The sequence below is a fragment of the Coenobita brevimanus genome, chromosome 82, assembly GCF_032717465.1.
Source record: "Coenobita brevimanus isolate Jiangsu-jjx chromosome 82, ASM3271746v2, whole genome shotgun sequence".
NCBI lineage: Eukaryota > Metazoa > Arthropoda > Malacostraca > Decapoda > Coenobitidae > Coenobita > Coenobita brevimanus.
The window spans coordinates 17,557,220-17,573,908 of NC_137035.1; the positions used below are offsets into that span (position 1 = coordinate 17,557,220).

The 16,689-nt window shown below is 41.8% G+C and overlaps 1 protein-coding gene across 1 annotated transcript in view; it reads left to right on the forward strand.

Moving 5' to 3' along the window:
* The window catches only part of LOC145409649 (uncharacterized), an 89,563-nt gene that overhangs the window by 52,006 nt on the left and 20,868 nt on the right, over positions 1 to 16,689 (forward strand). The window contains exon 3 of the mRNA XM_080280001.1: positions 829 to 964. Coding sequence (XP_080136127.1) covers positions 829 to 964 — 136 coding nt within the window. The remainder of the gene's footprint in view (positions 1 to 828; positions 965 to 16,689) is intronic.

Consider the following 16,689-nt stretch of genomic DNA (forward strand, 5'->3'; position numbering starts at 1 on the left):
GGAGGGATGGAGTTGATAGGTATGTAAGGGAGGGGGGAATGATTTGGGGGGAGGGTAGTCAAATGGTGGGTGACAGAGCAATCTGGAGGCGTTTTGTCTGCTGCCACCCTTTGCGGGATTAGGGCGTCGGGCTATAATATATATATATATATATATATATATATATATATATCATCATCATCATCATTGCCAGATGCCATGTATCCCAGACGGGGTGGCCAATGGCTTAGAGTTAATTGTTTTACAGGGAGAGGCACTAATCCTCCACCAACCCCACTTGACACGTAGGGATGCCAACAGCATCTGGTGTTCCCAAGTGGTCACCCATCCAAGTACTAACCAGAATATATATATATATATATATATATATATCTATATCTATCTATTTATGTATCTATCTATCTATCTATCTATCTATCTATCTATCTATCTATATATATATAAATATAGATATATATATATATATATATATATATTATATATATACTGTGTTGTAGAGTTTGCTCTCTATGAATTAAGTGTACAAGTCTAGGGGATGCTTGCTGTCAGTAATTCTCAAGGTTTAGGCCAAGGGATGTCCTCCAGTGCTTGATGAAGATATATCTGTGGTGAGAGGGGCCACCTCCTTAGTTGCTGTGGAGCCATGCTTGCTGTTTGGACAGTTTCAGGCCTATTGTATGTGGTTTTATATTGTGTCTTTTACAGTTGTATGTGAGGTTTTTATTTTTATTTTCAAAAGTTTTATTCTTATGTGGTAATAGTAACCTTTGACATTACACTGGCAGGATCAGACCTTGTAATCAGTCACTCAACTGTTGTACCTTTCAGGCCTGCATGTATTGCCTGACGTGGAAGGGAAGGACCTGGTAAAGCTGCCTCAAAGTCCAGCGCTGTGGCTTTCAGGTGTTAATAATGATGGTCTGGAACGAGTGGTGAATGTGGTGACATCGCTTATCTGTGATAAGTAAGATAATGTATATGCCTGACATCTTCATGTAACTTCAGTTTTTTTTTACAGCTATGTCCTCTTTTAATGGTGGTTAGAATGCCCCAGTAGAGTAAGGGTCTTCTGTAAGTTAGATCCCCAGGCGGTGACTGGAAACTTTTGATCATGCTTGCCATCTACCCGTAAATGTACTGAATTACAGTAATATTACCTCAGGTCCATACACTTCAAAGAGACAGGATGGGATTGGCTGTTGTTGTGTCTCAGCATTGTCATCTTTACCATCATCATCATCATCTTAACTGTTTCTGACTGAAATGGATTGGGGGAGATACAGGACAGAAACAAGAAATTATATGAGTAGGGGAACTGTCAGCTGAGTGCCCAATAAAAATCTGTCACACTTCCATCATTCAAACCTTCAAAATTCTTGGCTCCACTTCCTAGGTTAAAATTATAACCCACACAAAATCACTATTTTTAATACAGTCGGCTTGCCTTTAATGCAGCAGGTCAGTCATCTTCAGGAACAGCATCATGGAAGACACAGAGCCAATGGAAAGAACAGTTTATTGTCAACACCATTCTCAGGGTTGCCCAAATGACCCTAAGCCTGCCCCACCCATCTCATACTGGCCCTAAATGTACCAGATAATGATGAGCACAATTAAAAAAACATTGTATTGTAACTAGTCCAAACCGCTGAGGTAGAACACACAGTCACCCCATGCCAGTATCAAACACCATCATACCACACTAATGAACCTCTAAGAAGTCATATGACCTGTTCCCTGGCAGATAAGTGTTATATGTGGCTATGTTAAGGCCTGTATCCAATGGTATGGCAGATGTAACTTCATTGTGAGTTTGTAGTAACTTTTAGGACCTAACCAGGTTCCTGCCTGTAGGCAATCAGTGTTATGAGAAAATGCATTATAGTCGAGCTGACTGTACCCAAGGAATAGAACCATTCCAATGAGTACCAGTTTGCAGGGGGGGGGGGAATCAATGCTTGTCATGTACATCTCCATGCTTACTTTACCCCATCCATTTCTGTCCTGTCTGTGCTATTACTTCCTAACTTCCATGCCTCAGTGATCCAAATATTCACCCACATTATCAAACCACCTTCATTTTGGCCTTCCATGCCTCGTACCTTCATACTCACTCATAAACAGTAAACATGATTATTTGACATAGTGGCAAAAAAGATGCCGGAAGGTGACATGCTGACAGGTAGTAATGTAGTACCCCCTAAAGGAGGTCTATCCCTGTATAAAACCCTATTCCTTTACTGTATAGCTGCTCGGACATGAAAAGCAACCTTAAATACTGTACTAAGCTTGATAAAATGCCATTGTACTGAACAGTGATGAGTAGTGATGGAGTATATTTCCTGACATGTAATGTGCTCTTCTCCCAGAAAAATTTTGCTTCAAAAATATCACCCGACATATTATACCATGAAGGTCATGGTTTGGGGTAGACCATTAGGTTGAGATGACTGGTACAAAGACCACCAACAGTCAGAAACAAATCACATGCTGGCCTTATTAAGTCATGATTTCAATAATGCAGATGTAGATGAGTGTGTAATATATATATCCTAAATAGGAGGCGGTGGCTCAATCGGTAAAGAGTTGGCCTGAAGTCCTGATGGACCTGGGTTCAAATCCCACTGAGGCAGGGAACAGTTTAAGGATTTGAAATTCATAAAATCAGACTTTAGTGATCTACCAGAAGGCCCGCCAACATGTCGTAAAAATACCCCCACTAATACCAATACACCAGTCCTGTATGAGACAGCCCTAGCATGTATTCAGTATGGACAGTGGGTGTTAGCGCCGAAGTGGTGACATGAAGTGGTGTGCGGTACATAGGAGGACTACTGGGCCGTGAAAGCAGGCTGTGAAGCTTATGCCCAGAGTTGGTCACATTAAAAAAAAATAAATTAATAAATAAATAAAAAATAAATAGTAAATTAAGCACTCTGTCAGTAAGATGTGCACACCAATGGAGCATAGAGTGATTACATTACATCAGTTACATTGTTAGAATGTAAAAAAAGTCAGCTGATTGCCTGCCAGCAAATTCAAGGTGACGGTTAACCCCTAAAACTCGGCCATGGACATCCGACCCCCACCATGAGGCTTGGTTGGATCTCGGTCTGAGTACCTGTAGGAAAATATTAGCCAAAAATCAGAGATTAACCCTAGAACATTATACAGTAATCACTCCAATATCCGATGTAATAGAGCCATAGGTAGGTCCGGATATTGGTTCTGTCCGGATATTGGGCCCCAGCTTATGGACTTGTACTTACGGACCCTAACTCAGAGAAACACCTATACAACTCCCTCTGGACATGCATAGCACCTATTTAAGACCCAAATCACACCAATAAGGCACATAAATGACTGAAATAAATGCAAGAGAAACATAAAATGAGGGTTTAGAAGTAGGTTCATACAATAATAAACATTCTGGTGCCTGGCTCCTGGACTGGTACTTATGGACCCTAACCTAGCCTAACTCAGAAAAACACCTTCCTACTGCACATGCATAGCTCCTAACACCCTATTTACATCAATAAAGGACATTAAAGAGTGAAATGAGGTAAGTATAGTATGGAAAAAAGTACAGTATGAAACATTCTTATGTCCGGATAGTGGGGATGTTCGGATATTGGGCATTCGGATATTAGAGTGATTACTGTACTTGGTATGGCAGATAGTACTTACATTCAGCTTTCTCCAGAGACAGGTGTTGAGCCTTCTTGGACCACCCAAGGGCTTGTGGAGACTTGCAAAGTTGGGTAACAAAATCTTCACTTTCACACCTCCAGCAACCCAATTTCCCCTCTACCACAGCCTCATTCTGTCACAGTAAACTTTATACTACAACGTATAGGTAGTTTGGAATCCGTATTTGTACAATAAGCACTGAAAATAAGGCTAAAATCAACGGAGCGTATGGCCGACATGCAGCGCGGCGGCGATCTTCCCGTCACTCAACAAACATTTCCATAAGCACTGAAAATAAGGCTAAACAGGGGAAAACCACGCGAAAAAAAGCTAGTGTGACAACTGGGGAAACAAGCATTTCCTATTAGCATAAACTGCATGTGAGAGGAGAGCGCAGATTGACAGTTCTGAGCAGTCAGCGCGCTGCCATATATCACAGCCAGGCTGGCCGGGCCGTGGGGGGGGGGGACGCGATACTTGGCAACAACGGAGGTCAGTAGTACAAAGGTCAAGTATGCTAATTGTAGTTAAAGGGTGGCGGTACTGATAGACAATACCAGCTGGAACATCCTTGCCCGCGTTTATTCAAAATTAACTCAAATCGCAAACGTGACGATCCGCCGTTATGTCCTTTTTGGCGATCGTCGCAAAAGCGACGATCCGCGTTTAAGGGGTTAAAGATTTGTATATGCATGTATTTCCATGTTAAATAAGTAATTTAATGCTAAATTATATTTCCCTCACAGCTTATTGGTAGATATTGAATAAGAATAATTAGTTAATTGAGTAAATATTTTTCCTAAATATCCCTTGCCAAATCGTGAGTACACATTATACGACAATGCGCATTGTGTGGCGGGAAATACAGTGACCTACGGGAAAAGGGGGGTTTTGGTGCTTGACCCCACTGACTTATATCTATAATGTTATGTAAGACAATTTTAAACAAGAATAAAGGTTCATTATATCTTAAACACATACAGTAGGCAATTCATGCTCACATGGTACGTGTTTGTACAGTAACCAGTTTATGCAGTCATTCGTCAAACTAGGTATGCCATGGAAACCAATCCTGTGTATGTAGGGATTTGTTTTCATTTTAAAAACTCGCATTGACAGGATGGAAAATGTGAGTGTGTTTAAGTACTTGGATAGTGTCATGAGTAAGGATGGAAGTTTAGAGGATGAAGTGCTTGAAAGGGTACAACAGGGAAGAAAGGTTGCTGGTTCTTTGAAAGCAGTGATAAGGAACAGGGAAGTGAGCATGGAAGTAAAAAACTCACTGCATGACAGTATTGTGATACCAACTCTAATGTATGGAAGTGAAACTTGGACCTTGTTCGAAGGACACAAGTCAAGAGTGACAACAGTGGAAATGAGTTATTTGAGAGGAGAATGTGGAGTTACATGGAAAGACAGACTGACAAATAGGAAGTGAAAGAGCATTGTTGTATGGATGTGGATGTGATAGAGGGCGTTAAGAGAAATACATTGAGGTGGTTTGGCTATGTGGAGAGGATGGAGAGCAAGAGACTTAAGGAGGAGAGTGTGTTTGAGTGAGGTGCAGGAGGGGAGAGGTAGGGGGAGGCCAAGGATGAGATGGAGGGATGGAGTGGAGAGGTATATGAGAGAGGGGGGTGAGAGTTTAGAGCAGGACAGTGAAATGACAATGGACAGGGTGACATTTGTTTGTGGCCACCCCTCACGGGATTGAGGTGACTGACAGTAGATTGATAGACATTGACAGACCACAATAATTCATCTCTCTTCTCACCCCACTCTATTTTTCTCCCACAGTTTTCTGTTTTTTTTTTCCTTTTTTTGTTCATTTTTTCCTTCTGTTAATTCTATCTCTCTTTCTCATTCATTTTCGAGACTTCCAAATGTTATAAAAGAAATCAACAGAAAGAGAGAAAATTTAGATGAAAGAGAAAATAATAGAATGTACATGACACTTTTACATAGGCCCATGCAGGCAGATCTGAACCTAGTGTGGGAGATGGAAGAATTACAGTAAGTTTGCTCTCTCTCTCTCTCTCTCTCTTACAAGTGGGATGAAATTTGAGATAATTTGGGATGAAATTTCTACATTAGTTTAGGCTGCTGCATTTTTTTTTCTTGAGAAGTAAGAGTGACGATGATGATGATGGTGACGTAAGGGTAATTGTAGAACGCTGATCCCCTGTATAAATACAGTACCTCTTTACATGACCCAAACTCAGCAAGATATGTTCGTTCATTTCAGTAGTACAGTACTAATTCTTACTAAAAGTGGAAATATATTTAATCCTCAAATCACATTCTTGCATACACAGGGTCAGCACTGACACCCACACAAAAAAATAGTGTCAGTTATTTACCTGGTACGGATGACGACGTGGAATGTAAGGGTTGCAAATGATGAGGTGAGAGAGAGAGAGAGAGAGAGATTGTCCAAGGGCTTGAGGGTGCGAATGCGGTTGTATGTGAAATAACTGAAACTAAATGGAGAGGTGAGACTGTGAGAGAATGGGAGTATGGATGGTGTATATGTGTGGGAGTAGGTGAGAATGAGAGGGCAAAAGAAGGAGTGTGTATTGTTGTGAGTAACAGATGGAAGGAGAATATTAGTGAGTATGGGTCAGTTGGCTCAAGGATTGTGTGGGTAAGATTGAAAGTTGGACTTTGAATGTGGGTGATTGTGTGCGTGTATGTGCCAATGCAAGATCGTGCAAGCAGAGTGAGAGAAGAGCTCTGGACAAATGTGGAAGTGTGCATGGAAAAGTTTGGAAGGAATGAGAGAGTGTTTTTGATTGGTGATATGAATGGTAAAGTAGGGAATATGAAGATGGATGGAGTAGTTGGTGAGTGGGGTGTGCCTGCAGAGGTAGATGAGAATGGCAGTGCATTAGTGGACATTTGTGCTGGGAGGGGGTTGGTGACAGCCAATACCCTCTTCAGGCACAAAATGATCCACAGGTATTCATGGCAAGTGATGAGAAGGGTAGATGTTGAACTGAATGAAAGGAAAACAATGATTGATTATGTGTGTGTGGATGAAAGGATGCGAAGATGTGTAATGGATGCAAGAGCATATAGAGTTTAGGGGAGTGGACTTTCTGACCACCACCAAGTGGTGGTCAGAATCAAGGTCCAAGTAAAATGGAGAAATAGAAGAAGGGGAGGACAGGAGGAAGGAGTAAATGCAAGGAGAGTGGAAAGGTTACAAGAGGATGAGAAAAAGGCAGAATATAAGAGAGAAGTGGAGGAACGATTGAGTAAATATGAATTGGGGCAGATGGGGGACGTGGAAGGTGTGTGCAGGATATTCACAGAAGAAATATGTGCAGCTTGTGAGGTGGTGTGTGGGCTGAAGAGAAGACAAAAAGGGGTGCAAGGAACAGCATGGTGGAATGAAGAGGTGAGACAGGCTGTGGCACAAAAGAAAAAAACATATAATGAATGGATGAGAAATAGGGGCGTGGAAGAAGTTGAGAGACGGAAGAGAGATTTATATGTAGAAAGGAAGAGAGAGGTGAAAAGATTAGTAAGAGAGAGTAAGCAGAGAGTGGATGAGGAATTTGGAAGGAATTTGAGTGTCAATTGGAGGGCATGTAAGAAAATGTTCTGGAAAGAGGTAAGGAGAGTCAAACAGGGTGGCAATGAAGCTAGTAGAGGAGTGAAAGATAAAAATGGTAGATTACTAGTTGAGAAGGGAGAAAAAGTGAGCAAATGGAGAGAACACTTTAATGAATTGTTGAACATAGAGAATGAAAGTAATGCTAGTATAAGTGGCTGGGGAATGGCTGGGAGAAGGAGGGAGGTGAGAAGACAGGAAGGAATCAGTAGGATGAAAGTTGTGGAAGCAGTGAAGAAAGTTAAAATGGGGAAACCCCTAGGAATTGATGGAGTGTGTGGTGAAATGCTGAAGCATGGGGGAGAGATAGTAGTACAGTAGAATGGATGTGGAAGATGTGCAGATTGGCCTGGGAGGAAGGTAGAGTCCTGGAGGATTGGAAGTCAGGCATAAGTATTCCCTTGTGCAAAGGGAAAGGGGGAAAAGAAGTGTGTGGTAATCATAGGGGCATTTGTATTCCTAGTGTAATAGGAAAGGTATACAGTAGGATACTTATTGACAGAGTTAGGGAAATTACAGAGGAATTAGTTGGAGCAGAACAGGGAGGCTTTAGGAAGGGAAAAGGTTGTGTTGATCAGATATTCATTCTTAGATCTTTAGTTGAAAAGTTTCTTGAGCAGGGAAAGAAGTAGTATGCCACCTTCATGGATTTGGAGAAAGTTTATGAGAGGGTGGATAGACAATGATTGTGGAAAGTATTAAGAATATATGGAGTAGATGGGAAGTTGTTGAATGCTGTGAAGAGTACGTATGAGGGTGCTAAGGCTGCAGTGTGTGTGGATAGTGAACTGAATGAGTTTTTCTATTTGAAGGTTGGATTGAAACAGGGATGTGTCATGTCTCCATGGTTGTTCAATCTGTATATGGACGGGGTTATAAAAGAGATACAAGGTAAGGAAGTGGATGTTGGAGTAGCCCTAGTGAGAGAGGGCAGTGTTTGGAAACTCCCTGTACTGTTGTTTGCAAATGATACTGTGTTGTTAAGTGACGATGAATGGGAGCTGCAAGGCTTGGTGGATGAATTTGGGAGAGTGTGTAAGATACAGAATCAGAAAGTGAATATAGGGAAGAGCAAAGTTATGGTTTTCGAGAGAGGTGAAGTCAGTGAATGTACAGTGAGGTTGGAGGATGAGGAAATGGAAAATGTGAGTACATTTAAGTACTGTACTTGGGTAGTGTGATGAGTAAGGATGGAAGTTTGGAGGTGAAGTGCTTGAAAGGGTACAATAAGGAGGAAAGGTTGCTGGTTCCTTGAAGGCAATGATAAGAAACAGGGAAGTGAGCATGGAAGTGAGAAAGTTATTACATGACAGTATTGTGATACCACCTCTAACGTATGGAAGTGAAGCTTGGACGTTGTTGGAGAGACACAAGTCAAGAGTGAGAGCAGTGGAAATGAGTTATTTAAGAGGAGCCTGTGGAGTCACATGGAGAGGCGGACTGACAAATGAGGATGTGAAGGAGCGTTGTGGTGTGAATGTGGATGTGATAGGAAGCATTAAGAGAAACACATTGAGGCCATTTGGCCATGTGGAGAGGATGGAGAGTGAGAGACTGATGAGGAGAGTGTATGTGAGTGGAGTGGAGGGGGAGAGAGGGAGGGGAAGGCCAAGGATGAGGTGGAGGGATCGAGTGGAGAGGTAAATGAGAGAGGGGGGTGTGAATTGGGGGCAGGGCAGTGAAATGGTGGGGGACAGGATGACGTGGAGGCAATTTATTTGTGGCCACCCCATATGGGATTAAGGCATCTGGCAATAGATAGATAGATATATTTACAGTCTAACTCTAAAACACATTCTGCTTGCACTTGTTTACTTCTGCTCTTATGGTAACAAGAACAAAGTGAAGCCATCTGTTGTGGGTCAGAATTCCAAGTTATTAATGAAATTGTGTGTGAGAACAAGACAAATGGTGCAGATTTTGATTTTTGGGTTTTATAGGAAATTAATTAAACTCAGCCATTTGCTGTGATGGATAATGACGTATGCTGGAAAATGTGATGACGGATAATTGAGAGTTTACTGTATACCCATTTAATAATCTTATGTACATCCATTGTCTCTGTGTGAACACACCAACTAAACACACACACTTTTACCTTTTCATTGGCTGACTTACACTTCACATCTGCTACAAATTTCTGTATTTCTTGTTCAGCTTGTGCAGCCCACATAGAGTTCTTAACAGTCTCATTTATGCTGCTGTCACTCTTGATTTTTAATACGTAATAGGACTTGTATTAGAATTAAAAGAAATTGAGTTCTGGGACTAAGCAACAGGTCAGGAAAATTTGAGTTCCATCAAGGACGGGGCAAAAAGAACCGAGTCCTTTCTCAGGGGGAGTGGTGGAGACAAAGCATTAATACTGCCGTCCCTGCAGAGTAATGCTATGCAAGTGGACCAGTACCACTCCCACAACTCACTTACTCTATAGAACTAAAGTCATTCCTGGTAAAGAATACATTACCTTGATATTAGAGGCTCACAATTCTCTGTGGGAGCCTGTGCTAACACACAACACCACTGGGATTGTATGAAAATGTTACAACACAACAAGAATTAAAAAGCAATCACCACGCAAACGTTATCAGACCCTCTTCGATATCCCACCTCCAGACATCCAAGACTAACAATGAAGAAACACTTACACATTCATTTCGCATGCAAGGCAATGGAACACCTTGATGAGAACACTTTTTAAACCCTCCCTCCTGACATTTACCTATCAGAGGTATCTTTAGATAGAACTGATGGAGTACACTTATCAAGGCTTAGATCAGGACTCCACCCAGCCCTTCTTGGCTAGCAGCTTAGATTTGGGTTGGGTGGAATCACAGATAATATGCCTTGTTTGTTGAATAGGCCCACACAGCATAGAACATATAATGGAGCACTCTGTGGCATGTGTCACACTGTGATGTATATACAGTGTCAGTGATGTAGGGAACCCATTAGACAACTCTATAGGGGCAATTTCTTACAGTCAGTGGATCTTCTCAGCCAAGCAGACTGGGGTTGAGCAACAGCAGCACACTTCTTGCTCTCATCATATTTCATCTTTCTTTCAGCTGAATTCCTTTCATGCATCCACTCCATCTATTTATTTAGTTTCTCTTCTGTTGCTTGTTCTGCTTCTATATTCCACCATGCTGCCCCATCCTTGAGAGATAACACCCTTACGGTGCCAACCACACTTTATCACTTCTAACCAAACACACTTTGTATGTTCTTTACAGATTTTCCAAATCCATCCTTTCCAAGCTCACAGACTTGTATTCTGTTCATATTCTTCTGCTGCTCTGATTTTCAGCATTTCCAACTTTTATTCTCTCACTGTGAGTACCCATTTCATCATTCTTCCTCCATGTTCCTTCCAATGTCGCTCTGCATACCAGTCATATGATAGTAGGTCCACTGCCCTCTCATCTTCCATGTATGTCTGTAACAAACTCAAGCACCTCCCTCTTTCTCTGTGTTATCACCTGACTAAGCAGTTAGGCTTCTGTCATCATTCATTACAGTCTCTTCATACCACATCTGAGTATGCTTTTCTTTGAGATTAAAATCTGAATGTTGTTGGTAGGTGGGGATGCCCATCATCCACTCACTCAGTGTAGTGTTGTTTATGGTCTCTGCATTGAGGTATATGAGAGAGTGGGGCGTGAATTGGGAGCAGGGTAGTGAAATGGCGGGGGACAGGGCGATATGGAGGTGATTTGTTTGTGGCCACCTCATGTGGGATTGAGGCATCTGGCAATAGATAGATAGATAGTTAGACATTGAGTGACAAGCCAAATGGTTTCCTGTACCCAAGAAACCATTTATTATGCCGGGTGGTAACCATATAACCGGGGTTTCTGGCCGGGTTAAGTGTCCCCCAGCTACCACTATCAAAAATCACTATGAGAGCCTTAGAGGGCCCAATACCTGCCCAGGGCCTCAACCAAATGGGCAGATTCGCATGGCCATGTGGAATGTGAGGTGTGTGAATGAGGCGAGTAAGAAGGTGGAAGTGGCGAATGTGTTCAAGAGTGCGAGATATGCTGTGAGGGCATTGTGTGAAATGAAGATGAATGGGTGTGAAGTGGAAGAGTGGGAGGGTTTAAAGCGTGTAAGGTCGGGCATGAATGGGCAAGGAAGATGCAGGGAAGGAGTTGCTTTGTTGATGAATGAAGTATGGCAGAGTGGAATGAGAGATTACAAATGTTCAGCTCAGTATGTATGTATGTCAAGTTCAAGTTTGAGAAGGTGCAACTGGCAGTGATTCTAGCATATGCACTGTGTGATGACAGGAGTGAGACAGAGAAAGACTGGTTTTGGGATGAGCTGGATGAAGTAGTAGGAGAAATGCCCAGAGTTATAAGGTGATTATAATGGCCGAAATGAATGGAGGAGTAGGCACTGGTCCTGTGAATGATATAATGGGTAGTAATGGAGTACCAAGAGGGAATGATAATGGGGATTGATTGAAGGACGTGTCAGGAAGGGAAGCTGTGCATTTGTATTTCATATTTTAATCACAAAGATACGCATAAATGTAGGTGGTATAGGGGGAATGGAGATCATGTTGAAAGGAGCCGGATTGATTACGTGCCCTTAGAGAAATCAGTGCTGGGTAGTGTTGCTGATACAGGGGCAGTGTGAGGAAGATGTGGAGGTTTGTCAGATCATATGATTTTGGTATGCAAGATCAAGCTGTGAGGAGTGAGATGGACCATGAGAGAGAGAAGCTCTCAGAGAGAGAGACTGAAAGTAGAGAAACTCAGGATCAAAGAAACACAGATGAATACAGTCCCAAAGTGGAGGAGGAGTTAGAATCAGCGAATTGGAATGAAATGGATCTGGACAGCATGTGGAATGTATACAGGGATTGCTTAGTTAGGAATGCTAAAGCGGTGTGTAGTGTGGCACAACAAAGAAGGGTACAGCATGGCGGGATGAAGAGGTTAAGAGAGCGGTGGAGGAAAAGAGGAAGAAGTAGCTCGAGTGGAAACAGGATGGGGGTTCAGTTGAAATGAGAAGTGAAAATATTGAGATTAAGAATCATGGATTGCGACATGGAATGTAAGGGGTGCGAATGATGAGGTGAAAAAGAGAGATTGTCTAGGTGCTTGAGGATGCAAAAGTGGATGTATGTGGAATAACTGAGAGAAAATGGAAGGGTGAGACTGAGAGAATGGGAGTATGGATGGGGTATATGTGCAGGAGTAGGTGAGAACGAGAGGGCAAAAGAAGGAGTTTGTATTGTTGTGTGCAAGAGATGGAAGGAGAATGTAAGAGAGTGTGGATCCGTTGGCTCAAGGATTGTGTGGGTAAGATTGAAAGTTGGACTACAATTTTGGGCAATTTGTGTGTATTTACCTATTTGTATTTACCTATTTGTAGTATACAGGAATTGAGCAATGCTCGTGTTGTCCTGTCTCCATATCCACATTTATCAAGTCTACCTTTACACACATGAATGTTTTTCTCATGCACCACCTCTTTGTCTAAGTCATTCCAAATATTTAAGAATATACCTAATTGTGATATACACGGAATGTACTATGCTCGTGGGTTTCCGTCGCTGTTTCTCAATAAGTCAAATTTAACTTTAAACTCGTTTAAGTTTTTAGACTGGACGATCTCTTTGTCCAGGCTATTCCATAAGTCTATACTTCTGTAAGGAAAGCTATATTTCTTGATATCCTTCAAGCAGCTTGACTTTTTCAATTTCATTCCATGTCCTCTTGTTGCTCTCTTATCCCATACAAACAGATCTTCTTTGTCAATTTTATCTACTCCCACCATGGTCCTGAACACCGCAATCGTGTCTCCCCTCTTTCTCCTTTCCTCTAACGAAGGCAAATCCAGTTTTTCCAGCCTCTCTCTGTATGACAGGTCTGTCAGACTGGGGACCATCTTGGTTGCTGTTCTTTGTATTCTCTCAATCTTGTTTATATCTTTCTTTTTGTGTGGGGACCACACTACCGCTGCATATTCTAACCTGGGGCGGATCATGGCCACTATCAATTTTTTCATCATTTCCTCATCCATATAATGAAATGCTACTCTTATGTTAGTCAAGAGCTTATAAGTCTCTCCAACTATCTTGCTAATGTGCTTTTCTGGTGACAAACTATCTTGGACCAGCACTCCCAAATCTTTCTCTTCTCTCCTTTTTGTGATTAATTCATTACCCAAAAAATAATTCAGTGATGGTCTCCTGCTACTTTTACCCATTTCCAATATTTTACATTTCTTTACATTAAATTTCATTTCCAACGTCCGGCTCCAATTGTGTATCCTATCCAAATCCTCCTGCAGTATTTTACAATCCTCCTCAACCTCTATCTTCCTCAAGATCTTTACATCATCAGCAAACAGACTCGCATAACTGTTCACTCCATCTACCATATCATTTACGTAAATCAGGAACATTACTGGCGCCAACACTGAGCCTTGAGGGACTCCACTTGTTACTTCCCTCCATCCAGACATCTTTTCCTTTATTACTGTCCTCATTTGTCTGTCTCTCAAAAAGTCTCTCATCCATTCCAGAAGTTTCCCCTTTAGTCCTCCTATATATTCTAGCTTCCACATTAGTCTCTTATGAGGTACCTTGTCAAAGGCCTTCTCTAAGTCTAAGTACACACAATCCACCCAACCATCTCTCTCCTGTACCACATCAATCGCTCTTGAGTAAAAAGCTCAACAAGTTTGAAACACATGACCTTCCACTTCTGAATCCAAACTGACATTCAGCCAAAATATTCATCTCTTCCAGATATTTTATCCATCTGTCTTTCAGGATTCTCTCACACAATTTTGCGACCATGCTGGTTAGAGACACTGGTCTATAATTCAGGGGTTCTTCCCTGTTTCCTCCCTTATAAATTGGTACCACATTTGCCCTCTTCCATTCTTTTGGCACTTTCCCCTCTTCCAGTGAGCATACAATTAAGCTGTGAATTTTATCCGCCAGTTGTTCTCTGCATTCCTTCAGTACCCAATTAGAAATTCCATCAGTTCCTGGGGCTTTCCTTACATCTTGAGTTTCCAGTAATTTATACACTTCCTGCACCTCCACTTTTATATCTTTCATCACTGGAACATTTCTAATCACTCCCTCCCCTTCCACAAGCTCCTTTTCTTTAGTGAAAACTGACTGGAAACGTTTGTTCATTATTTCTGCTTGCATTGCCGCATCCTTAAAGACCTCTCCATCTACTTTCAGCTTGGTGATTCCTTCCTTTTGTTTCAGTCTGCCATTAACAAATCTATAAAACAGTTTGGGTTCATCCTTGCATTTGTCAATTATACCTTTTTCAAAATTCCTTTCTTCTTCCCTACGTATTCTTGTGTATTCGTTTCTTGTTCTTTTATATTCTTCCTTTGTTCTGTCGTTACCTCTCTTTCTCCAATTGTTCCACGCCTTATCTCTCTCTTTTTTGGCTATCATACACCTTCTATTAAACCACTCCTTTTTCCTGTTTTCTTTCCCTCTTACTCTTGGTACAAATTTTTCCACTCCCAAATTATAGAGGTCTAGAAAGATATCCCACTTCCTCTGTATCTCTCTTGTTTCTCTGAATTTTCTCCAATCCGCATTTTCAAAAAAAGTTTCTCAATCCTGTAAAATTTGCTTTGCCAAAGTTGTATCTTCCCTGTCTATGAAGCTCGTCTCTTGGCTCGACGTTTCCTATTAACATCTGGAACTCAATGACCACGTGATCACTTTTTCCCAAAGGACAGAGATATTCCAATGATTCTATTACATCGGGTTCTTTGGTGAACAGTAAATCTAACCTTGCTGGTGTATCCTCACCTCGAAACCGTGTTTCTTCTTTGACCCACTGCGTCATCACATTATTCATTATTATATTTAATAACATAGTACCCCACGAATCCTCGCCGCCTCCCGAGTACCATTCCTCCCAGTTCACCTCTTTACAATTAAAGTCACCCACCAAAATTATATTATTGCTTTTCTCAATTATTTTTTGCAAGTAGCTAGCCATATCTGACAACATCTCATGGTATTCGTCATCCTTCCATGCTCTCGTCTTTGGGGGAACATACACTACGCATACATACACTGTGTGTGTGTGTATGGTGTGTATGTGTGTGTGTGTGTGTGTGTGTGTGTGTATGGTGTGTATGTGTGTGTGTGTGTGTGTGTGTGTGTGTGTGTGTGTGCGCGTGTGTGTGTGCGCGCACCAATGCAGGATCGTGTAAGTAGAGTGAAAGAAGAGTTCTGGACAAATGTAGAAGCATGCATGGAAAAGTTTTGAAAGGAATGAGAGAGTGTTTTTGATTGGAGATGTGAAAGGAAAAGTAGGGAATGTGAAGATGGATGGAGTAGATGGTGAGTGGGGTGTGCCTGCAGAAGTGGATAAGAATGGCAGTGCTTTAGTGGACATTTGTGCTGGGAGGGGATTGGCAATAGCCAATACCCTCTTTAGACACAAAATGATCCACTGATAGACATGGCAAGTGATGAGAAGGTTGGGTGGTGAACTGAATTAATGGAAGGCAGTGATTGATTATGTGTGTATGGATGATAGAATGAGAAGGTGTGTAATGGATGCAAGATCATACAGAGGTTGGGGGAGTGGACTTTCTGACCACCACTTGGTGGTGGTGAAAGTCAAGGTTCAAAGGAAATGGAGGAGGAGGAGGAGAAGGGAAGGATAGGAGGAAGTAGTCCATACAAGGAGGGTAGAAAGGTTGCAAGTGGATGGAAAAGAGGCAGAATATTAGGGAGAAGTGGAGGAGTGATTGGGTAAACATGATTTGGAGCAGACTGGGGGAACATGGAAGGTGTGTGCAAGATATTCACAGAAGAAATCCGGGCCGCATGTGAGGTGGTGTGGGGGGGTGAACAGAAGATGGAAGGGGGTGCAAGGAACAGCATTGTGGAATGAAGAGGTGAGACAGGCTGTGGTGCAAAAGTAGGACGCATGTAGTGATTGGTTGAGAAATGGGCTTTGAGGAAGTTGAGAGACAGAAGAGAGAGTTATATGTAGAGAGGAAGAGAGAGGTGAAAAGATTAGTAAGGAGAGTAAGAAGAGAGTGGATGAGAAATTTGGAAGGAATTTGAGTGTAAAGTGGAAGGAATTTAAGAAAATGTGTTGGAAAGATGTAAAGAGAGTTTGACAGAGTGATAAAGAAGTAAGTCGATGAGTGAAAGATTAAAATGGTAGATTACTAGTGGAGAAGGGAGGAAAAGTGAGCAGATTGCGAGAAAACGTTAAGGAATTGTTGAACATAGAGAATGAAAGTAACGCGCTATAAGTGGCTGGGGTATGGCTGCGAGGAGAAGGGAGGTGACAAGACAGGAAGGAATCAGTTGGATGGAAGTAGTGGAAGCAATGAAGAATGTCAAAATGGGGAAAGGTCCA